Source organism: Schistocerca americana, chromosome 5 (assembly GCF_021461395.2).
Source record: "Schistocerca americana isolate TAMUIC-IGC-003095 chromosome 5, iqSchAmer2.1, whole genome shotgun sequence".
In the NCBI taxonomy this organism is placed as follows: domain Eukaryota; kingdom Metazoa; phylum Arthropoda; class Insecta; order Orthoptera; family Acrididae; genus Schistocerca; species Schistocerca americana.
In genome coordinates this window covers 120987432-121012509 of record NC_060123.1, presented here as the reverse complement: position 1 = coordinate 121012509, position 25078 = coordinate 120987432, and the positions used below count along the sequence as shown (strand labels likewise).

The following is a 25078-nucleotide window of genomic DNA, read 5'->3' as shown; positions in this document are numbered from 1 at the left end:
ACAGAACATAATCCTGATTTAGAGGATACGAGTGAAAAATATACAGTGGTAGTGGGTGTCTTTTGAACTTCCAGACGGGTTAACAAAATACATAAATAAAATGAAAAACGGCAGCTGCTTTCGTAATGAACCTTAGGTCAGTAAAGAAGTAAAAGATAAGGAGTTAATTTACTTTATTTATTTTCAATTTATACACATATTATCTACTGTATTAACGGTTATTCAGTATGAACAGCATTGTGCAGAACTCTCCAATACTGAAAACAAAAATAGCACTGATTTGGGAAAAAAATACACTGGGTGGGAGGAAAAGAATGTGGAAGGAGGAAAGAGAAATAAAGGAGAAAGCACACAGATAGAAAATCATACGACAATAAGTATACTGAACGTTGGTTGTCTCCTACATAAATGCCAGAAATTAGAGCAGGTCCGTGATCAGTGAAGCAGTAAAGCACCTCCCCTTCTGTAGCTGCAGCGGTGCGGCGGAAAAAGCCACGGAGGTACTTCTCAAACAGATGCCACAGCGCCCTCTTCTTCACGGTGTCCAGATTCGTTCAGTTGCCGGAGTACAGCGAAAAACGAGTAGGATGCATTCAGCAGCTGCAACATCGTCAAATGCGTTTGATGTTAACGTTTCTGGGAATCGTGTACACTGAACGTATTGAACGTGAGCTTGTAGAGTATTGATCACAGTGTTCTATGGCATGTCACTTCAGATCCCTTCATTTAATGGACACCAACATGTCCGAATTACAGTAATTTCTATGAAAGAGACGGTATTCACAGAAATGCGCCAGTTTCAATTTATATTCGAGTGCTGCTGATGGAATGACAGCGGGAAAAGCATGAGCGGCAGTGGCGCCAATACTCGTAGTCAAATCTACAATTAACTGAGAATTCCGGTGGAATGAGGCCAGGTAGCGTTGTAGCATCTAAACGCTTCACTCGACAGCTTTGACCCTTGAAGCACTTACTGCATTTCACTCACGGAATTTTAATCCTTCCGTTTTGCCAGCAAAAGCATTCGCCCTCCACCCACTCATAAAACGTCCAAAAAACCGAAACTCGACAGCGCAGAATTTAGCTCCATTCACGTATCACAACGTCCATTAGTGCCATCGGAGAGTTATAGTAGGTGGCCACTTTATTAGGGATACAGCTGATATTCGTGTAATTTGTAGTTTAAGACAACACTGTGATCAAACTAAGTGATTTTCAAAGGGTCATTTTATTTTGAGATTGCTGCTGGTATGATGATTATTGCTTGTGGGAGGCATCAACACTAGGAGCATGCGACATTTGTCAGTTAGGTGATGCTTCTTCTCGTTCGCTTATTGATCTTTAAAAAGTGCGTTTTACTGTATCGTTGTTTTTAATACTGCCTATTTGTATTTCACTAGTTCTCGTATCTAAAGTAATCAAAGAGAAATTAATGCTTCTCATTACAGTACTTTTATTAACAAGGAGAGATCCCCAGCGCTGCTATCGAATTTTCGAACCTATCTGTACGGTGACGTAAGTTAAGATACCAGGTATCACACACTGCAACCGTTAACTCAGGTGGACCCTTGTTTGAGAGTAATTGACGAAAACCAATTCGGAATTTAGTGTGATACTCGATAGCGTTGAAAAAGTTATTGTATATACTCTGCTTGCATGGTATAATGAGTAGGATATCAGTTTCCCAGGCAGGAGGTTGTGCGTTCGAATCCTGTCAGCTATAATAACCTTTCCTGTTTTCAAATCTTTATCAAAATGACTGGTCATTATTTTTATTCACTTAATTTGTTTAAATGTAATCTTGTAATTCCATTCCTTTGTTACACAGTTTTTACCATAATATCCACTTCTTTTTCTTTCTATCAGTCTGCCTCCACCTGAAGTTTTTGTTCATGTATTTGTAATTAATTTTATGTTTTAATTTAGATTTAATTTGTTTTGTTTTAGCACTCTGTTTTCTCGTTCAAATTATTACGTTAATTTTATATATTTATCATTTCGCTTGAATTTCGTTTGTATTATAAACGCGTCTTTCATTTAAATTTTCATCTGCTTTATTTTGTCGATAGTGCAGTAGTTATTTAGGTTATGTTTTAAATGTTTCTCTGACGATAACCGTGCAAAAAAATTGCATATCTGGTAGTAAAAATACTTTTTTCACGTCACTGCACAAACATAAAAAAATCATTTCGTCTTTGGTTTTTTAACTGTTAGATCTAAATTTTGAAATAATTGAATATTATAACCGATAAATACAATTAAATTCTTATTCACAAAAATTCCGACTGGAAAAAGGCTGGTATAAGGAAAGAAAATGTAAAGACGTGTATAGAGAGCATGCTGTAACGCATAGAAACTCTTACTGCAGCAAAGGGTGGCATCACTAAATATTGAAATTGGTTTTGTAAGATTGATTTTTTTCAGTTGCAATATTACTTCTGCGGAAACTGAAAAATATTTTTGCCTACATTTTTTGTTTTTTTATGATCCAAATACAATATAGATACAAATAAAAAACACGTAAGAGATCTGCAACCAATCATTTGTTAGAGGAATCCAGTTAAAGTAGAACATACAAAAATCTGTCTACTGTCCCTAATATTATGGTCAACTAGTGTACAATCAATGTTTCTAATGATTAATATCGGAAATTAAAAACTGTGTAGCACTAGGTATAATTTCAGGCGTTGTTTAATAGTGAACAGCACTTTCAGTACGTGATTACTGAAGACATCTCAAAAGCTACCGATTTCTCAGAATGAAAGGCCACAATCCAAATTCTCTCACCATATTCATAAGCAGTATAATACACAAAAATGCCTGTTTCACCACGGCAGATATATAACTTCAGAATTATCGATTGGAGCCATTAATTCCAAAACAGGACAAGGCGACTTTGCAGCACTACACGAGCTGCTGGGATATGTGTATTCATCCAATGCAGTGAAAATCATGATTAATCAGAACTGCACAAAATTCTCAAATTACATACATTTTATGTAGCCAATGATTTTCATGATAGCACAGATCCATGAAATTGTGCCCATCTGATTATCAGTACAGGTGCTGCGTTTCATGCACTTAGCATTAGAAACGGCACATATTCGGCCTAATCCGTTCGCAGGCCGTTGCTCGCTGACGGAAAACAGGCTGTAACTATAACAGCATGTGTATTGCTGACATTCAACTGGTGTTCTTCAAACAAAAGTAGTGATTCTTTTTCAGGCAGTATTAGTGTGAATGCCTGTAACAGTAGTGCAGAAGACTAATCTATTCGAAAGCGAAAACCAAATCCGAAGTCCTGCAAGAGGAACCTCGTTAAGCAAAAGTGCATTTCAGGCTGGCCTTATGCAAATTCATGGGGGAATCCTAAGTCACAACGAATTGTTGGCAAAGACTGCATGTAGATTTTGAGTTCAGTAGAGCTGTTGTTTTGTGTCGTGTCACGATCTATTATCAGGCCAAACTCTAATTAGGTTAATTATTTCCCAAGACACAGCTTCAGATCCGATAGTCATCAGTGACAGTACCTGTGACCTTTCGTTTCAGATGCAAGTGCAAGGCATGGCGAATATACCTTCAGCTTCGAATAAGTTTCTGGTAGCCCAATTTAACGTCATGAATTCCACTGCGATAAAGTGGCATCGTCCGTGAGGGCGAGAGGGTTTGCGTGTTTCAGTGACGCAGAGGCCTACGCCGGCGGCTGGAAGCTACTGGCAGCGTCTCCCATGTCGGACAGGCCTCGTGCAGAGGATCCCGACAAGGAGTGTCTCACAACCTCCCATCTTTTCCTTTGTCCAATCCTGTGTTTTCCTCTTTGGACATGGTGACGCAGCGTATGGGGGACACGTAGTCATAGTGAAGGAGTAGATCCAGGGGAAATATCTCTGTCCTCGAGATTGGGGGTACGGCGGGAGGTTGTCATTCCACCCCAGTGAAAGCATGTTTTGCTAAGTTTCCCAAAACCAATAGAAAAATCATGACGGATTAAAAGGCATCGACTGTGGTTAAGAAAAAGGACTGTGATTTGTGGAGCCCGAAACGTACAGAGGTTAGGAGGAAAAAATGAGAATATAATTAAGGAAATGGAAGCACTGAAAATGGATAGCCTGGTAAAGACAGAAACGAAGAAGGAAGCATCACTGCGACAGGTCATTGGAGACTCTAATCTGTTTTGGTCAGGAAAAAACTGAAAGAACAAAATCAGGAGTAAATGGAAACAAGGAATATAGTTAATTGAAAAAGAGTTGATGAAAGGATAATCAGTGTAACAAAAAAAATATTCATGGAATTAAACTAGAATTACTTTAGGTATGTGCCTGACGAGCAGAAGTGGGATTTCTTCAGTTACTTACTTAAGTTATTGACGAATATCCAGATGGACCTTAATTGTGAACAATGGACCGACTGCAAAAAGGTTAAATGATGATTTAGTAGGACAGTGGGGAGAGGATGCAGAAAACAGTGACGAAAGGACGTTGATTAATTTCTGTATGGTTCAGTTCAGTACTGTCATCAATGACCAATTCCAGAATAGAGGAACACGTAAGTACACCTGGGTCAGCCAGTCAAGGAACCTAATATCAATTACTTACTACGTAGGAAGATGTAAGAGTAAAAACATGAACAGAGTGCGGCTTGGATCAGTGTGGTTCCGATAATTCTGTAGTTACTTTAAAACTTACTTTCCCGATTAAGACCAGGACGAAAGTGGAGGAGAAAAAAGAGTATGTTGTAAGTATAACTACAGAGGACCAAAAATACAGGATATATCTGCTACAAGAAAAAGTGTGAAAAGTCTGAATCAGTAAAAATTAAATCTGAGATTGGATGCAGTGGTGGAGGACTGGAGTGTTAACAAGCTATACATTTCCCTGAAGGAGTCAGTTAACAAAGCAGCGGAGAGTGAGAACTGAATAGATAACCACGGAGTTGCTGGGGGGTGGTTGAGAAAAAAAAGGTGCTATATTGTATATGGTTAAGCTCGGGGAGTGAATAGGACTAGAATAGCGATCTACACATTCTGAAATACGGAAATAGTCTAGAAGAAAATTACTTCATACGAAAGGCTATAGTGGAAGGGAAAAATGTAATAAAGGGAAACACAACACTTTGTAACAACACATTATTTACAGCTCTCAGAGAACTGATCCAGGACACAGAACAGAAAGCACACACACGTAAAAGAACCACGTCCCTATCACACACAGAGACATAAATAAGGAACAGAAGTCGTCAGAATTCCCGCTACAGTTTTCATAGCCTTCTCGCAACACGCGATATATCTCTCGCGACACACGCGAACAAAAACGTGGCGTAATGTTCTGGATCATAAACAAAATGCGAAACCCCAAGCGTATAAAGCTGACATGCATAAGTCCACCTTTTAGTATTTATTTAGAAACAGCCGCTCACACAGCTGCGGATGGCATGATGTACGCAGAGAAAAATCTGCAACAGAATAAGCACATAAAACATGTCACTAACAGCGACAACAATTCTTAAAAAACGTGTCATAAAAACAATAAAAATGGTAATATGAAAGTACCAACAGAAAACTATAATTCAAAAGCCAAATGTAAAAATTAAATAATGTGTTACAGTGGTAGTATAAATATGCTATTTTCTGCATGTTTTAGATTTAAAGAAGTCACTGATGATGTCGATATTTTATCACCGAAACTAGTTTGGGGAGTAGTTAAGTAAACAAATAAAAGAGCGTTACGTACAAAGGCGGACTCACAATTCCCATACTGTTATTTTTCTATGCAAGAAAGAGATTCATCGTAAAGTTACTAGAACAGGTACAAGTTATATAAAAAAGAGGCCTATGAAATTAAATACAGAGTCTAAGGAACAAGAACGGAAAATAGTATGTGGGGAAATAGCATTCGCCTGATTAAAGGAGAAGGGCAGAGACATTGAGGATGATAAGAAAGAAGAAATGGCTAGAAACTCCACAACCACAATACAGCCTATGTACTAGACAGTAGAAAATGCGCTCTGAAGAACTTCTAATCGAAAAAAGACGAGGTCACGTGATAGGAGTCTACAACAAAAGCAGTGCATTCGGTAATATATAATCTATATTAGAGGAGGAGATAAAGAGATACTGAAAAGGGCAGTAACTGGAAAGGCAAGTGGACTGGGTGAAGTTGTGATGGAATAGTGGAAGTATGGGAAACCTCAAATGGTGAGACTTCTCTGTAAATTGTTCAGTCAGATTGTGGAGGGGTAGGAAATACGGCGTATCATACATATCTGCTATATACAGAAAAGGAAACAAGAAGCACCGAAATAATTATAGTGGAATTAGTGTTATGGTTTCTTTCAGCAAACTTCTTAGCTCTCTACTGAAAAACGAGTTGGAGAACAAGACCGAGGGAAAGATGCTAGAGATACAGGCAGGTTTTACAGTTAAACGATTTGTCATATTTTTAGCCTTAGACAAATAAGTGAGAAGCTATGTTCTGACGGTCAGGAAGTACACCTAAAACTAGTGGCTTTAGAAAAAGCGTATGATTCCGTACCCATCAACGGACTACAGAAACAATGAAGTACATAGGTCTATAAGCACTAGGGATATCCCTAACTCAAGAAATATGTCACCAATAAAATGCAGCAGTTAAACTAGGGAGAAGGTTTGGCTCTGAGCACTATGGGACTCAACTGCTGCGGTCATTAGTCCGCTAGAACTTAGAACTAGTTAAACCTAACTAACCTAAGGACATCACAAACATCCATGCCCGAGGCAGGATTCGAACCTGCGACCGTAGCGGTCTTGCGGTTCCAGACTGCAGCGCCTTTAACCGCACGGCCACTTCGGCCGGCGGAGAAGGTTTAGTGAGACGTTCCAAACATCGAAAAGGACTTACAAAGGGCTGCAGCATGTCGCTGACCCCGCTTAAAGTATATATGCAGTGTGTATTGGAACGGTGGAATCAGTCATGCGAAGGTATGGGATCTCCTTTCCAGAATGGTACTCATCTACGTATTGTTATTTGCCAATGATCAGGCTCTGATAGCAAAAAGTAGAAATGATATCAAATTTATGACAAAGAAGTCAGTGGAAGCACTTGAACGAGGAAGGTTTAGAAAAATTATGGGTAAAACCGAATATCTAATAGTGGGAGGAGATGGAAGGGGTTTAGTACTGCCGCAAGGAACTATTTAAGCTGTAAAGCAGAGTAAATATGAGCGATTAACCATTCGTCGGAAAGCTGTGAAGCAGATGTGGAACGCAGGATCCAGCAGACCAGAGAAGCAATGAAAATGCGAAATAGAGTTCTGTGGAGCCGAGCAATATCTAAAGAAACAAAGAAGACGGTTCTTTAAACAGTTGCTTGAAATATACAAACATACGCTGCCAAAGAATGGACCCTGAGGGAACGGCAGAGAAGGCCAATGCAGGCACTGGAGATGGACGGAACAAGAAAGGCAGTGAGGATGTCCGGATCAGAGCAGAGGGGAAATAAGGAAATTAGGGAGATAATGAATACAGAACAACCTGCCGTGCAAAGAATTGAGAATAGAGCACTTCAATGGTATGGACATGTAAGGAGAATGGAGGAAGGATGAATGCGAAAAACAATCCTAGGATAAAGGAGGAAGCGTGGACGGCTGAGATTAACAGTGATATCTGGAATAATTGGAAGTATGAGGAAGACAGATCAGAACAGGACGACTGCCATGATCGTAAAAGCTGGCGAATGGGTAAACAGGGCAACAGCTGAGGCGTGGAAGAGTCCTTAAAAGTAAAAATAAGTGAGAGTTCCAAGAACGCACGAGATACGTATCTCTTAGGTTTCATAGTAGTTTCTATGCCAGGAAGAAAGAGGCAGCGGTTGAAAGAATCACGTATAATACCCTATAAAAGAAATTTAACGAATTGCGTAGGTCAGGGTAGCTGTTGCGTTAGTGGTTGTGGTAAAGAGCCTTCGAAGAAATATCTAAGGGAGTTGTCATGGCGTCAAAAACTTGAAGCGGACTTCCGTCATTTTAGATGCCCCAAAACTTTACCTTTAGGTCTCATTATTCGGTCCAGAACAGCCAGAACAGGAAACTCATAATACACTGAGGTCACGCAGAGATTCAGGTAAAATTTCCGATCAGAAATGGCATGACCCAACATTGAGCACGCTTCACCAGGTAAACGGAAAATATATGTATAAAATACAGATTTCCTACATGAAAGCAAATGAATATTATATCAATAAAATGACAGCTGTGTGCGGTGATGTGCTTCATTGCTTGAAATATTAGGAAGGGGAAGTTTCCTCTGGTAAACCATTCAGATTGCTTTTTTAATCACGGATCTTCTAGACTTCTAACGTCCGCAACTTTTAATCTCGTAAAACTTAACTGCTTTCATCGCACGTAGTTCACTTTAATTTTGTTGATGTTGTTTCAGCTCTTTCTAGGTTTATACCTGAGTTGAACACTATAACTGTTTATCAGTAGATCAAGTTTAGAATGGTGGGCTCTAAATTTGTCATACATTGAACACGTTCGGTTCTCGGGTACCCAAATTTTATGTAGTAGTTAGTCACAAAAATCAGTTAGTGCTGTTCGTATAACACGAGGTCTGGAGAATTTTTCTCTGAATGTATCAGCTGTAAGCCCGCCCGGTTAGCCGTGGGGTCTAACGCACTTCTTCACTTCTTTCCGGGCGGGAAGGCGTCTGTCCCCGTTACGAATCCGTCCGGAGGGTTAGTGTCGAAGTCCGGTGTGCCGGTCAGTCTGTGGATGATTTTTAAGGCGGTTTTCCATCTGCATCGGCGAATGCGAGCTAGTTCTCCTTATTCCGCCTCACTTACACTATGTCGGCGGCTGCTGCGCAAACACTATCTCCAAGTACGCACTACACCATAGTTATTCTACCACGCAAACATTTGGGGTTACACTAGTATGGTGTGAGACGGGGTGGGGCGTGGGGGGGGGGGGGGGGAGGGAGGAAGGTGCACTGGGGACCGAACAGCACAACAACCCTGGGTTCGGTGTGGGGCGGTGGTGGGGTGAGTGGAATGCTGTAGCCTGTTGTGGGGTTGTGAACCACAGAAGGCTACGGCAGGGACGAAGCCTCTCCGTCCTTTCTAGGTCCCCAGTTTTAACAATACAGTACAACAGCGGTAACATTCGAATATTAAGTTCTTCTGGTAAATGTAAACGTTTGGTGTCGTGACTGCTACAATGGGATCTGCAGCCTCTTGGTGACTGTGTATTCTGATGCAAATTAGATAAGATCTCTCCTTTATGTTTATTTGTGTTTTCCTCTGGTCTCCACATGTACTTTCCTTTTAGTAGCCAATGCCTTTTTAATGGTAATAAGACGTCTGTTGGTGATGTCATGCACTGCCAAGAACGCTGGCTGACACACCTGAACATCCTGATTCGTTCGTCTCTATCAATATATACCTCGCAGGCACAGGAGAAATCACGACATGCAGCTTCGTCAGGACTTTTGCTTGGTCTTCTTTGTGTCAAAGGATTTACACTCATAAGTCCTGACAGGTAAGTTTTTTGTATCGCAGCAAGTCATGTGGTTGAATTCCTTCATTAATCTATACCTTTCTATAAATGGATTGTGAAAATATTTCAGTCACATGCACTTTCGTCATCCTTACAGTGACCCGTGGCCTGCAATCTCTATCAAGAATCAACAATACGCCGCTACTCCTTTTATTTCCCTTGTACTCTGCGTAGGGTAGCAATGTCCATCTCCAATCTCCGACATTTCTGATTTCTTCATTTCACTTAAGTAAAAGCTTTGGGTTTTTTCTCGGTAACTGTGATGACTGTTTCTGCTCAACTTACCGAGAAAAATTCCTTTCCCCGCCTACTTTTAACGCACAAAGTGGCGTAATTTTATATCGACTTTTGCTAAGCCGTGTAAAAGTCCAAACTTTGTGTGAGTAACCCGCAAGTATTGTTGGAACGCCAGTGAACATCAAGCTACAGGATGATAAAGCGAGGCATGAAAGGAAAAATAGAAAGCTCTTAGTGGAAAATGTATCTTGATCGTTTGCATCAGCATGCAATTAGCCTTGATCGTTTATCTCAAATAAACAAACCTTAGCACAGATTTTGGAGCACCTTAGTCGTTTTTACAAAAAGCAAATCTTGCCAAAGTAAAGCTCTATTCCTCCAAAAGATTGCATTACATATTGAATTTTAACTTTTGGTTCACCTTGATCGTTATTCCCATTATTCTTCCCTTATAGGTAATATTCCGTATGAGGCACACTAATGTTTATTACTTTATCTAAGATGTATGTTGTACCAAATTTGATCTCCTGTATGATGGGTAACTGAGTAAATACAAGTAATAGTTGTATGGCAGTGTGGTTCCCCAGTATTATTATAGTCTTACCACAAAGTATGGTCTAGGCTTATGCACATTCAAGACCTCACAATCAAATTCAAAAATAAAATCAAGGTGGTTATTTCTGAAGACTGACAGAGAAAGTCCTGGCAACCAATATTCTAGGTAATGAAACATATAGTTTACTGTTAAACAGTTATAATTGTTTGATTTTAAACGACAAACTGTTAATTAAATCTTTTATTACATTATGTGTGAAACTACCTGAGTAAGATAATTAGGCTACCAGTCCTAAAAACTTATTCAAGCAAAATATCTATTTTACAGGGTCTAGGCTATTGACACCAGTCTTTTATTCAGAATGCTGTCTTTTGCACTAACTGGTATAGAATGCTCATTCATACCATCAGAACTGCCTGTTCCTGACATCTATTGAATTGCAAATTGCTGGAACAGGAATTTAAAATTGAATTTACCGTTTTCACCTACTATTTGCCACACAGTGAACGACACTGGGTCTGATTTCAAAGTGACGAGATTTATAAACAACAATGGCAATGACGCAGTGACAGTCTAACAAAACAATAACTCAGTTCTGATGGGAGGTACACCTCCATAGAGTTCTGTTTCTTCGACGTTTCACGAATTTTTCGCTTTGTGGACATCTATAAGTCATAATAGCATGCCTCGCTTACTTCTTCCCTTTTTGCATACGATTATGGGCTAACAAAGATAACGTAGGTAAGCTTTTGCAAACTTGAATAAACAAGCTGTACAAATGATTTGAAAGTTGAAAACGTGACGAGTAAGGAACAATACCAGTAAGCAAACAAGCGCTTTTTCGGAGTCGGAGCATCTACTGCTATCGACAAAACCACAGCAGAAGAAGATTGAAATGGATTGCGAAAGAATTCTTCTCGCATCATGTACTTATCTTCTTTGTTATTTTAAGTGTGTAAACAAGAACAAAGATAAAATTCAAGACCAGAAAAACCTTTGAAAGTGCCTTGCTGACAATACATTTTTAGCGTAAGGACTGTAATATCTACCACTTTAAACAACTTTTGCTTGCACACTACAGAAATCACGAACAAAAAGCTATTGTAAACGATCTCCTTGTAAACAACAGTATGCTAATGATTTGGGACATCTAACATGGCGACGCTGGCTTCAAAACAACGTACAGCGTAATTCTATACCGCCAACTCCACTTACTTTAACCTACATGTGGAGAGCACACTGCGCATGTCGTTATCTCTGCTTCTGCCACCATGCAATCGTTCAACTACTTACTAACGAAAAAGAAAGCGATTATGAAACACTATGATTCTAGCTGGGATAGCAGTAGATATATGTAATTTTACGGATAGGAATCAGCCATTTCACGAAGCTAAATCAACTGCGTTTGCACTATTAATGTGGCGTGATAACAACTGCTAATTATGAAGAATGTGTTATTAAATAGAGAACAGGTTAGCTTGTTCCACGTAATTACTGATTTCCTCAACTATTTGAGTAAAACCAAACTCCATCCTTTCTTTTCAAATTCTTACATTTGTGTGGTGTGGATTTAGTTAGCTACCGGCTCAGGGTCAATCACGTTAGGAACAGCGCCTTTGGACTTCGTAGTAGCTGTTCTGTCAGTATTAATAAAGAAAATGAATTCATCCCTGACAGTTAGCAACACGTACTCACCGAGCCTCCGAGTACAGTAAAACCTGGTTTCACATTCAAATTAATAATAAATGAAAATTTCAACTTTGAAATAAAAAGTATTCTGAGAACGTTTGATGGTATTTAAAGTTCTGAGCATTGCAAATTTCGTTACGTAAGATTGTCTCGCTTATGCTTTTGGTATTTTGCTAGATGCCACTTTATACGGAAAACTCATTGATGTTCAGATTACTATTGGGTAAGGCATTCAAGTTGTTCTTGTGTAAACGACCATTCATATAGAAGAGTTAAAGATAGGAGACTTGCAAATAAAAGCCGGTTTTTTCGTCCGCGCAGGGTATTTCTGCTTACTGAGTGAGTATTTTCTCCCGCTGACTAACGTGGTGGTAGGAGAGAAATCTGTTGCAAAGGAGACTGTTTACAAGTGCAACATGTCATATCCACTGAGATTGGCTCATTGTCGTAAATGCAGAGGAGGACGAGATATATTGAGTCTGACCTACATGTGAAAATTGTGTGGTAGATGTGTTTACAGAAGTACTAACTCGAGTAATATTTGTGTATGGAATCATCAGGAACAGCTGTCAGTAAGCCTTCCATTCCCTATAGCATTTGCAATACGCCACTAACGGAAGTGTTTTATTCCAAGCAACTGTGGCTGTACGTTTTAGGATTTCATGCCACGTCAGACGACTATACATATACGTGTACCTATACTGAATTTACCGGCACAAAAATGCCAACGGAAACTATCATTTTTGCGCCACTTTCTAGACAGCCAAGTCGTTGGAACTATAAAACAGCTATACGTTTTCACAGATTCCTATACAGTTTCAAACCACAATGACATTGTGGTGAAGTATTTACATTCTCTATTGAGTAGTGGAAAAAAGCTATGTATACATTCTCCTGTATGGTGCTGAAACATGGACTTGGAGGGAGAAAGACACAGATGGGCTGGAAGCTTTCGAGATTTCGACAAGGCGGAGGATGGAAAGAATAAGTCAGATGGACAGAGTAAAAAATGAAGAGGTGCTGAGAAGAGTGGGAGAGAAAAGACAATTACTAGATGTAATAAAAAGAAGAAAAAGAGATTGATTTGGGCATATATTAAGAAAGAATGGCGGACTGATAAAAGCAGTTTAAGAAGGTTATGTAGAAGGTAAAAGGAAGCGAGGAAGGAAGATATATCAGATACTGGATGACGTGATGGACGCTACAACATACAGCAACCATAAGAAGGAAGCAGTGGATCGCAGAAAATGGAGAGGCAAAGGACCTGCTAATACAACAGAAAACTGATGATGGTAATGACACTTAGTTACATTAGTTATAGACAACATATGAGTACAATAAACTGAGTAATTTGAAAGATATTCAGAAATAATTTATCTTTTCAAGAGTAACTTTGGTGGAATTGTGCTGTTCTGGATTCGTGGCTTCAATTTCTGCACTGGATGATGACAATAACTAACTACATACCGCAATGAATTTTGACCTTTTCCTTATTTATAAATAAATCAGTCCCAAAGTAATCTTTCTGGACGAAATATTAGTATGCGCCTTAAAGGGGGCATTCATGAAAAGCAAGCACAATTTAAAAGCTGCACAGAATTTACAATTTTTTTGAAATCCGCAGTTTTTAAGATAAAAAAATTACATTTTTTCCGTGTTTTGCATGAAATTAACACATTTGCTGTTGAGTACCTTGGATTACGTGCATTTAATATTTTTTCATTTTCAAAAGATAATCTATGTACCTTTTTCCCTGAAACTATATATATAAATATAGAAATTTTCTATATTTAATCTCTTTGCATTCAGTAAGCTCCTCTTACGAGATTTCTTGAATATATAGAATAAGAGAATTTTAATAAAAAATATTAAAATTCTTACTTTAACCTTCATGTAGAGAGCACACTGCGCATGTCGTTATCTCTGCTTCTGCCACCATGCAATCGTTCAACTACTTACTAACGAAAAAGAAAGCGATGATGAAACACTATGATTTTAGCTGGGATAGCAGTAGATATATGTAATTTTACGGATAGGATTCAGCCATTTCACGAAGCTAAATCAACTGCATTTGCACTATTAATGTGGCGTGATAACAACTGCTAACTATGAAGAATGTGTTATTAAATAGAGAACAGGTTAGCTTGTTCCACATTAATTACTGATTTTCTCAACTATTTGAGTAGAACCAAACTCCCTCCTTTTTTTTTCAAATTCTTACATTTGTGTGGTGTGGATTTAGTTAGCTACCGGCTCAGGGTCAATCACGTTAGGACCAGCGTCTTTGGGCTTCATAGTAGTTGTTCTGCCAGTATTAATAAAGAAAATGAATTTATCCCTGACAGTTAGCAACACGTACTCACCGAGCCTCCGAGTACAGCACAATTCTGTAAATGTAATCTAAGAGTCATACAAAATTCCAAATCCTGTGCCCCATATCTCAAGTTACACTCAAAATTGCAGATTTTACTCTTGAGACTACATTGACGGGGTGTATGGAAATAAGTGTACAAAATTTCATAATTCAAGCCTCATAGATTCTGAGGAGATGTACATAATCTTAAAAAAAACAGAATCTTCAGAAAATACAGTTGAAAGTTCAATCTCACGATTCTCCTTATGAAGGCCCACATATACCTTCAAAATTAATCTTTTGATTCCTAGTTTCCTGCCTTCCTTCTTTGCCAGGTCATCAACTAACATTTCTGGTGCAGAGAGGTGCGGTAGCTGTTTTTCTAAAAATGTCTCGAGTAGAATTTTCTATCCTCTCTAATACCTTGATCGTCGGTACCTTCCATCATTAAATACAAGAATTGTGTCATAAGTTGTAGATATCGTCAAAGAAGTTGTGGAATTTGTTGCCGTATTAACATGGAGTGTCCAAGGTGTCTACAAAGAATGGTGTACTATTCTTAGCCAAGTAATATGTCGCAAGAACAGTGTCCGCTAAAACATTCTAACCAACAGGGACCAGAGACAAATTCTACACCTTCCCATTGATGGTTGTTGGTGCTAGTGAACGATTAGGGACTTACATTGGGCGTAATGGACATTTGTCATGGGTTCCTCGCAAACGGCCATCACTCACGTCGGCACATACAGTCGCACACTTTCTATTTGTCGAACAACGAAGAAAGTGATCGGGAGGTGACTGGGTGAGGGTAGCGTAGTCCGGTAATTCGTAATTTTGCCACTCTTCAAATGATATGGAACAGCGTGCGCACCGATGGCCGAACGGGATGTTTAACCAGCAGTTAGTCTGATGTGTACTGTGGAAACACCCAAGACGATGACCGTCATCCAGAATCCTTTCTTCCAGTAGTGCTGGTCCTGTGAGGTTTGGAAGGTAGGAGAAGAGGTACTGGCGAAAGTAAAATTGTGAGGAGGGTTCGTGAGTTGTGCTTGTGTAGCTCAGTTGGTAGAGCACTTGCCCGAGAGAGACAGAGGTCCCGCGTCCGAGAATCGGTGCGGCACACAGTTTTAATCTGCCAGGAAGTTTCGATGACAATCATGTCCACAGTTAGGCACTGACGTGATCCTAATTTAATGAACACCAAGGTACGTATCACACCTTAGCTGGCCCTATATATCACGCAATATCAATCCCTAGAAAATGTGTGCGACTATTGGAACGACGAGTGAAATGCGAAAAGATCCCCGCACTACGGGATGTAATCGTCAACAACTGTCTGCAACACGATATGGCAAATATGAAAGAAAAGTGGACTGTTTCTCGCCTGATTGATCCCATAATCTAGGCTAGTATAAGTGTTAGAAAATAGTAACATGGCGCCACCAGATGGGGACTAAGATTCATCAGTTGGCCGTATAAGCATCGCTACAAACAAATATTACCTGCACGAACGTCTTGAGCGAGATGACGTAGAACTTGCTGCCCGTGAGAGCGAGTGGCCGCTGAGCTCGGATCATGAGGATTAGGGCAGAGCTCTTGAAGTGGCGGCCCCTGACCTCCGTCCAGCCACAGCCCATGGCTGCCTCGCTGACTCGCTCGCTCTGAAACACCACCACATGGTCCCATCGATTGTGTTGATGAGGATGCTTACGAAGCCTGAAACGCTACTCCCACACTATCGGAAACGATGGTGTTACTGCTACTTTTTCGGCAAGAGTATCATAGTGTTATTAATTACCAGGAATTTCTTGCAAATTAAACTAAATTCCCTGGTCATGTCGAGACGCATGGATGATGCCGACAGACCGCCAAGTCATCCCCTGCCCCACGCCTTCGTGCGCGTTCTAAATAGAGAGTTGTTTTCGCCTTTCCAGGTCTTGTAGCCGGTACTTCTCATTCAAGATGCTCCTCAATTGGCATCTCTACGCCGAGGAGATATGATACCTCCTAATGTCGTGTCGGAGTCCTCTTGCCCGGCATAGTGCATCAACTCGATGTGACACGATCTCAAAACGTCTTTGGGAGTCCCCTGCACAAGTATTCAGGCATGCTGCCCCTACAGCCGTCCATAATCGCGAAAGTGTTGCTGGTGCAGTGTTTTGTGCACGAACGGACCTCTCGACCATGCCCCATAAATGTCCCATGGGATTCACGTCGGGTGATCTTGGTGGCCAAATATTCCTTCGAATTGTCGAGAATTTTCTTCAAACCACTCGCAAACTGTGACCTGGTGACCTGGCGCATTGTTATCCTCGTTTGTGAACATGAAGTCTATGAATGGCTGCAAATGGTCTCCAAGTAGACGAACATAGCTATATCCAGCCAGTAATCAGTTCAGTTGGACCAGAGGACCCATTCCACTCCATGCAAACACAGCCCACGTCATTATGGAGCCAGCAACGGCTTGCAGAGCGCCTTGTTGACTATCTGGTTCCATGGCTTCGTGGGTTATGTGACAAACTCGAAACCTACCATCTGCTCTTACAAATTGAAATCTGGACTTGTCTGAGCAGGCCACCGATTTCCAGTCGTCTAGGGTCAAACCGGTACGGTTAAGAGCCCGGGTGAGGTGCTGCAGGCGATGTCCTGCTTTTAGCAAAGGCAGTCACGTCGATCGTCAGCTGTCATAAGCCATTAACGCCGGATATCGCCGCACTGGCCTAACAGATACGTTCGTTGTACGTCTCACATTGATTTCTGTGGTTATTTCACGTAGTGTGGCTTATCTGACAGCGCTGACAACTCTACGCAAGCACCGCTGTTCTACACTCCCGGAAATGGAAAAAAGAACACATTGACACCGGTGTGTCAGACCCATCATACTTGCTCCGGACACTGCGAGAGGGCTGTACAAGCAATGATCACACGCACGGCACAGCGGACACACCAGGAACCGCGGTGTTGGCCGTCGAATGGCGCTAGCTGCGCAGCATTTGTGCACCGCCGCCGTCAGTGTCAGCCAGTTTGCCGTGGCATACGGAGCTCCATCGCAGTCTTTAACACTGGTAGCATGCCGCGACAGCGTGGACGTGAACCGTATGTGCAGTTGACGGACTTTGAGCGAGGGCGCATAGTGGGCATGCAGGAGGCTGGATGGACGTTACGCCGAATTGCTCAACACGTGGGGCGTGAGGTCTCCACAGTCCATCGATGTTGTCGCCAGTGGTCGGCGGAAGGTGCACGTGCCCGTCGACCTGGGACCGGACCGCAGCGACGCACGGATGCACGCCAAGACCGTAGGATCCTACGCAGTGCCGTAGGGGACCGCGCCGCCACTTCCCAGCAAATTACGGACACTGTTGCTCCTGGGGTATTGGCGAGGACCATTCGCAACCGTCTCCATGAAGCTGGGCTACGGTCCCGCACACCGTTAGGCCGTCTTCCGCTCACGCCCCAACATCGTGCAGCCCGCCTCCAGAGGTGTCGCGACAGGCGTGAATGGAGGGACGAATGGAGACGTGTCGTCTTCAGCGATGAGAGTCGCTTCTGCCTTGGTGCCAATGATGGTCGTATGCGTGTTTGGCGCCGTGCAGGTGAGCGCCACAATCAGGACTGCATACGACCGAGGCACACAGGGCCAACACCCGGCATCACGGTGTGGGGAGCGATCTCCTACACTGGCCGTACACCACTGGTGATCGTCGAGGGGACACTGAATAGTGCACGGTACATCCAAACCGTCATCGAACCCATCGTTCTACCATTCCTAGACCGGCAAGGGAACTTGCTGTTCCAACAGGACAATGCACGTCCGCATGTATCCCGTGCCACCCAACGTGCTCTAGAAGGTGTAAGTCAACTACCCTGGCCAGCAAGATCTCCGGATCTGTCCCCCATTGAGCATGTTTGGGACTGGATGAAGCGTCGTCTCACGCGGTCTGCACGTCCAGCACGAACGCTGATCCAACTGAGGCGCCAGGTGGAAATGGCATGGCAAGCCGTTCCACAGGACTACATCCAGCATCTCTACGATCGTCTCCATGGGAGAATAGCAGCTTGCATTGCTGCGAAAGGTGGATATTCACTGTACTAGTGCCGACATTGTGCATGCTCTGTTGCCTGTGTCTATGTGCCTGTGGTTCTGTCAGTGTGACCATGTGATGTATCTGACCCCAGGAAGGTGTCAATAAAGTTTCCCCTTCCTGGGACAATGAATTCACGGTCTTCTTATTTCAATTTCCAGGAGTGTAGATCGTTAGGCTGTCAGCCACTGATGAGTCCACACTCCGAGACATTACCTTGGTATTTTCGCCACACTCTTGAAACTGTGGATCTCAGAATATCGATCTCCTAACGATTTACGAAATGGAATGTCCAATGCGTCTAGCTCCAACTACCATTCCACGTTCAAAGACTATTAATTCCCGCTGTGCGGCCAGATTCCCGTCGGAAACCTTTTCACATGAATCGCCTGAGTACAAGTGACAGCTCTGCCGATGCCGTGTCCACCTACTCCTCGTGTACGCGATTGTACCTCCACCTGTCAATGCACATGTCGATATACCATGTCATTTGTAGCCTCAGTGTTTACTTTGTGTAGACCTGCTGAATCCACCCGAGAGGAAGGAAATTTCTGGGAGTAGTTGAAATTTCCTACACCCATGAACCATGAACCTTGCCGTTGGTGGGGAGGCTTACGTGCCTCAGCGATACAGATGGCCGTATCGTAGGTGCAACCACAACGGAGGGGTATCTGTTGAGAGGCCAGACAAACGTGTGGTTCCTGAAGAGGGGCAGCAGCCTGTTCAGTACTTGCAGGGGCAACAGTCTGGATGATTGACTGATCTGGCCTTGCAACACTAAACAAAACGGCCTTGCTGTGCTGGTACTGCGAACGGCTGAAAGTAAGGGGAAACTACAGCCGTAATTTTTCACGAGGGCATGCAGCTTTACTGTATGGTTAAATGATGATGGCGTCCTATTGGGTAAAATATTACGGAGGTAAAATACTCCCCCATTCGGATCTCCGGGCGGGGACTACTCAAGAGGACGTCGTTATCAGGAGAAAGAAAACTGACGTTCTACGTATGGGAGCGTGGAATGTCAGATCCCTTAATCGAGCAGGTAGGTTAGAAAATTTAAAAAGGGAAATGGATAGGGTGAAGTTAGATATAGTGGGAAGTAGTGAAGTTCGGTGGCAGGAGGAACAAGGCTTTTGGTCAGGTGAATACAGGGCTATAAATACAAAATCAAATAGGGGTAATGCACGAGTAGGTTTAATAATGAATAAAAAAATAGGAGTGAAGGTAAGCTACTGCCAACAGCATAGTGAACGCATTATTGTGGCCAAGATAGACGCGAAGCCCATGCCTACAACAGTAGTACAAGTTTATATGCCAACTAGCTCTGCAGATGATGAAGAAATTGATGAAATGTATGATGAGATATAAGAAATTATTCAGATAGTGAAGGGAGACGAAAATTTAATAGTCATGGGTGACTGGAATTCGTGAGTGGGAAATGGGAGAGAAGGAAACTTAGTTGGTGAATATGGATTGGGGAAGAGAAATGAAGAGGAAACTGTCTGGTAGAATTTTGCACAGAGCATAACTTAATCACAGCTAACACTTGGTTCAAGAGTCATAAATGAAGGTTGTATACATGGAAGAATCCTGGAGATTCTAGAAGGTTTCAGATAGATTATATAATGGTAAGACAGAGATTAGGAATCAGGTTTTAAATTGTAAGACATTTCCAGGGGCAGATGTGGACTCTGACCACAATCTATTGGTTATGAACTGTAGATTAAAACTGAAGAAACTGCAAAAAGGTGGGAATATAAGGAGATGGGACCTGGATAAACTAAAAGAACCAGAGGTTGTACAGAGATTCAGGGAGAGCATAAGGGAGCAATTGACAGGAATGGGGGAAATGAATACAGTAGAAGAAGAATGGGTAGCTCTAAGGGATGAAGTAGTGAAGGCAGAAGAGGATCAAGTAGGTAAAAAGACGAGGGCTAGTAGAAATCCTTGGGTAACAGAAGAAATATTGAATTTAATTGATGAAAGAAGAAAATATAAAAACGCAATAAATGAAGCACGCAAAAGGGAATACAAACGTCTCAAATATGAGATCGACAGGAAGTGCAAAACGGCTAATCAGGGATGGCTAGAAGACAAATGTAAGGATGTAGAGGCTTATCTCACTAGGGGTAAGATAGATACTGCCTACAGGAAAATTAAAGAGACCTTTGCAGAAAGGAGAACCAATTGCATGAATATCAAGAGCGTTGATGGAAACCCAGTTCTAAGCAAAGAAGGGAAAGCAGAAGGGTGGAAGGAGTATATAGTGGGTCTATACAAGGGCGATGTACTTGAAGACAGTATTATGGAAATGGAAGAGGATGTAGATGAGGATGAAATGGGAGATACGATACTGCGTGAAGAGTTTGACAGAGCACTGAAAGACCTGAGTCGAAAGAAGGCTCCGGGAGTAGACAACATTCCATTGGAACTACTGACGGCCTTAACAGAGCCATTCCTGACAAAACTCTACCATCTGGTGAGCAAGATGTACGCGACCGGCGAAATACCCTCAGACTTCCAAGGGAATATAATAATTCCAATCCCAAAGAAAGCAGGTATTGATAGATGTTAAAAATTACCGAACTATCAGTTTCATAAGTCACAGCTGCAAAATACTAACGCGAATTCTTTACAGACGAAAGGAAAAACTGGTAGAAGCCGACCTCGGCGAAGATCAATTTGGATTCCGCAGAAATGTTGGAATACGTGAGGCAATACTGACCCCACGACTTATCTTAGAAAATAGATTAAGGAAAGGCAAACCTACATTTCTAGCATTTGTAGACTTAGAGAATGTATTTGACAATGTTGACTGGAATACTCTCTTTCAAATTCTAAAGGTGACAGGGGTAAAATACATCTTCGCAAAATTCTAGCAATGAACCGAAGACGATTATCCGCCTTTCCCACATGCTTGTCACACACCAAATCGCTGTGTAATGTTACGCCCAAATAATTAATCGACGTGACTGTGTCAAGCGCTACACTACTAATGGAGTATTCAAACATTACAGGATTCTTTTTCCTATTCATCTGCATTAATTTACATTTATCTATATTTAGAGTTAGCTGCCACTCTTTACAGCAGTCACAAATCCTGTCCAAGTCATCTTGTATCCTCCTACAGTCACTCAACGACGACACCTTTCCGTACACCACAGCATCATCAGCAAACAGCCGCACATTGCAATCCACCCTATCCAAAAGATCATTTATGTAGATAGAAAATAACAGCGGACCTACCACACTTCCCTAGGGCACTCCAGATGATACCCTCACCTCCTATGAACACTCAACATCGAGGACAACGTACTGGGTTCCATTACTTAAGAAGTCTTCGAGCCACTCACATACTTGGGAACCAATCCCACATGCTCGTACCTTAGTTAGGAGTCTGCAGTGGGGCACCGAGTCAAACGCTTTCCGGAAGTCAAGGAATATGGCATCTGTCTGATACGCTTCATCCATGGTTCGCTAGATATCATGTGAAAAAAAAAAAAAGAAAATCAAATGACGTGAGATCTGCCCGAGTCTGTTGGATGGTATCTAACGATTACCTCTGCCGAGTTATTCTTCTAGACAGCTTCGCACACAAGCAAACCAGTTGAATCTTTACCTGTGGTTAATAGTACTTCAGGTATTAGGGCTACACAGGGCTCTGTTGAAAAGGAATACCTTGATTTAGTCATAGGGTTGATCCGCCCACGTCTGATTTCATGAGCCGTAGATCATTCGCTGCAAATAATAACCTGTAACAATGATCTTGCAGTCAAGAATTCTGTGCATTGGCTACAACTGCGAGTTAATAAAATGACCCGAAATACAAAATAAAAGTTAAAAGAATAATTTAACAACAAGGGTTCTATTTTACCGTGTACTTGATGTAAGCGATAGAGAACTACTCTGAATAATGGTTATTAAAGAAAGAACATCTTAAACAAACGGAAAGTGAGCCCATGATATTCAGTTAAAATACAGACGAAAACTACCCTTACCACATACAGTAAAGCTGCGCTGATAGCGTTGCGGAAACCTGTACTAAAGAATCATCAAAGATATGCGATAACTATGTCAGTTCCTTAATCACAATCCACAATATATTTACCAGCCCAAAACAGTTCAGAGTTCAGCATGATGATTACATATTAACATATGTGATACAGGCAAGCCTACGTTTCTAGCATTTGTAGACTTAGAGAAAGCTTTTGACAATGTTGACTGGAATATTCTCTTTCAAATTCTGAAGGTGGCAGGGGTAAAATACAGGGAGCGAAACGCTATTTACAGTTTGTACAGAAAACAGATGGCAGTTATAAGAGTCGAGAGACGTGAAAGGGAAGCAGTGGTTGGGAAGGGAGTGAGGCAGGATTGTAGCCTATCCCCGATGTTATTCAATCTGTATATTGAGCATGCAGTGAAGGAAACAAAAGAAAAATTGGGAGTAGGTATTAAAATCTATGGAGAAGAAATAAAAACGTTGAGGTTCGCCGATATCATTCTAATTCTGTCAGAGACAGCAAGGGACTTGGAAGAGCAGTTGAACGGAATGGACAGGGTCATGAAAGGAGGGTATAAGATGAACATCAACAAAAGCAAAACGACGATAGCGGAATGTAGTCGAATTAAGTCGGGAGATGCTGAGGGAATTAGACTAAGAAATGAGACAAAGTTGTAAAGGAGTTTTGCTATTTGGGGAACAAAATAACTGATGATGGTCGATGTAGAGAGGATATGAAATGTATACTGGCAATGGCAAGGAAAGCGTTTCTGAAGATGAGAAATTTGTTAACATCGAGTATAGATTTAAGTGTCAGGAAGTCGTTTCTGAAAGTATTTGTATGGAGCGTAGCCATGTATGGAAGTGAAACATGAACGATAACTAGTTCGGACAAGAAGAGAATAGAAGCTTTCGAAATGTGGTGCTACAGAAGAATGCTGAAGATTAGATGGGTAGATCATATAACTAATGAGGAGGTATTGAATAGGATTGGGGAGAAGAGACGTTTGTGTCACAACTTGATTAGAAGAAGGCATCGGTTGGTAGGACATGTTCTGAGGCATCAAGGGATCACCAATTTAGTTTTGGAGGGCAGCGTGGAGAGTAAAAATCGTAGAGGGAGACCAAAAGATGAATACAGATTCTGTAGGATGTAGGTTGTAGTAGGTACTGGGAGAAGAAGAAGCTTGCACAGGATAGAGTAGCATGGAGAGCTGCATCAAACCAGTCTCAGGACTGAGGACCACAACAACTACAACATATGTGATACAAAAAATTGCTCTTTATCTGTTTCGTAATACAAGAGGAAAAAGTTAATCCTGCTCCTGAGCACATTCGGATGTCTTAAAACATGAAGTCACATCAGAATTGTAGCGACCGTTAACCACCCAGAGTATCTCGAACAGGAACAAATATCACACAACATCATAGGTAGGTCTGCCGCTTTCAGAACAAACAACCAAGTGTCCCCTTCAACACCTAACCAAAGTTGAAGTCCCATAGCGGCTGTTCACCACCCAGAATGGGTCACCTAAACGTCTGAATCATGCATGTTAGCGAGCGACGTGGCGCTGTGGTCAGCACACTGGACTCGCAATCAGGAGGACGATAGTTCAATCCCGCGTCCGGTTTTCCGTGATTTCCCCAAAATCGCTTCAGACAAACGCGAGGGTGATTCCTTTGAAAGGGGATAGTCGACTTGATTCCTCATTCCTAATCCAATGGGACCGATGATCTCGCTGTTCAGTCTCCTGCCCCAGATCAACCAACCAACCAATCATGCACATTACCACAGGGAGGTATCACTTCTTCCAAAATAAACGAAAAAATGCCCAGAGTCGCCCCCTTTTCACTCGAACAGTCCCGGTCTCCACTTCTGTGCTGTTCTGATACTGTCTGTTTTTCCATTACCTGAAGGCTACCCCCTCAAAAATACGTCTTTCCTAGGTTCCGCTGGCATCATTCCACTCAATATGAACATTTCGTGGACTAAACTAATACGTTATAAACAGATTTAAATAAAGAAATGTCATGAACACTCACATCATTTACTTTAAATATAAGTAGTAGTTGGTTCGTAAATCAATAAACCAGTTTTTTCCGCAAATGTACTGATGTTAAATGACAACACATTTTCGTTAAATTTTGTTTAAACTGTTACTTATGCCTTCTTGACAGAAGTGCGTTTTGTCTCTTTTCAACTTTGCTGTCAGTTAACACATGACACTTGTACTGTTTCTCCTTGGGTTTAAAAAAATGTAAACAAAATATTACGATGAATTCTATAAAGAACCGATAAGTTACGCTAAGGAAGAAGAGATAGAAGTACAATGGACATGTTATTCCATGGAATCTTGCGCTTCTATGCATGAATTATCTTTCCTTTGTCATTCGCTTATCTGCTTGGATTCGGACCTAAGAGGACGTCCTTGTGTAAAGCTCATCTTGCTGTACCAACTAATAACGTAAGTTGTACTTAAAACCAGAAAAATATAATGGTTATTTTATAAAAAGAATCTGTGTATGCGGTCAATCTATTTGCAGTCTGATTCCTGGATTGTCCTAAGTAGATATGGGCCTCAACAAAGAATTTTCATTGTTAAGCGCCATCTTAGGAAATCTTTAACATTTTT

General features: G+C 41.5%; 1 protein-coding gene across 1 annotated transcript in view; it reads right to left on the bottom strand.

Annotated features, from left to right (window-relative positions):
* Window positions 1-25078, bottom strand: part of LOC124616230 (putative odorant receptor 92a) — a 199428-nt gene that overhangs the window by 35315 nt on the left and 139035 nt on the right. Inside the window, exon 7 of the mRNA XM_047144532.1 lies at window positions 15866-16024. Coding sequence (XP_047000488.1) covers window positions 15866-16024 — 159 coding nt within the window. The remainder of the gene's footprint in view (window positions 1-15865; window positions 16025-25078) is intronic.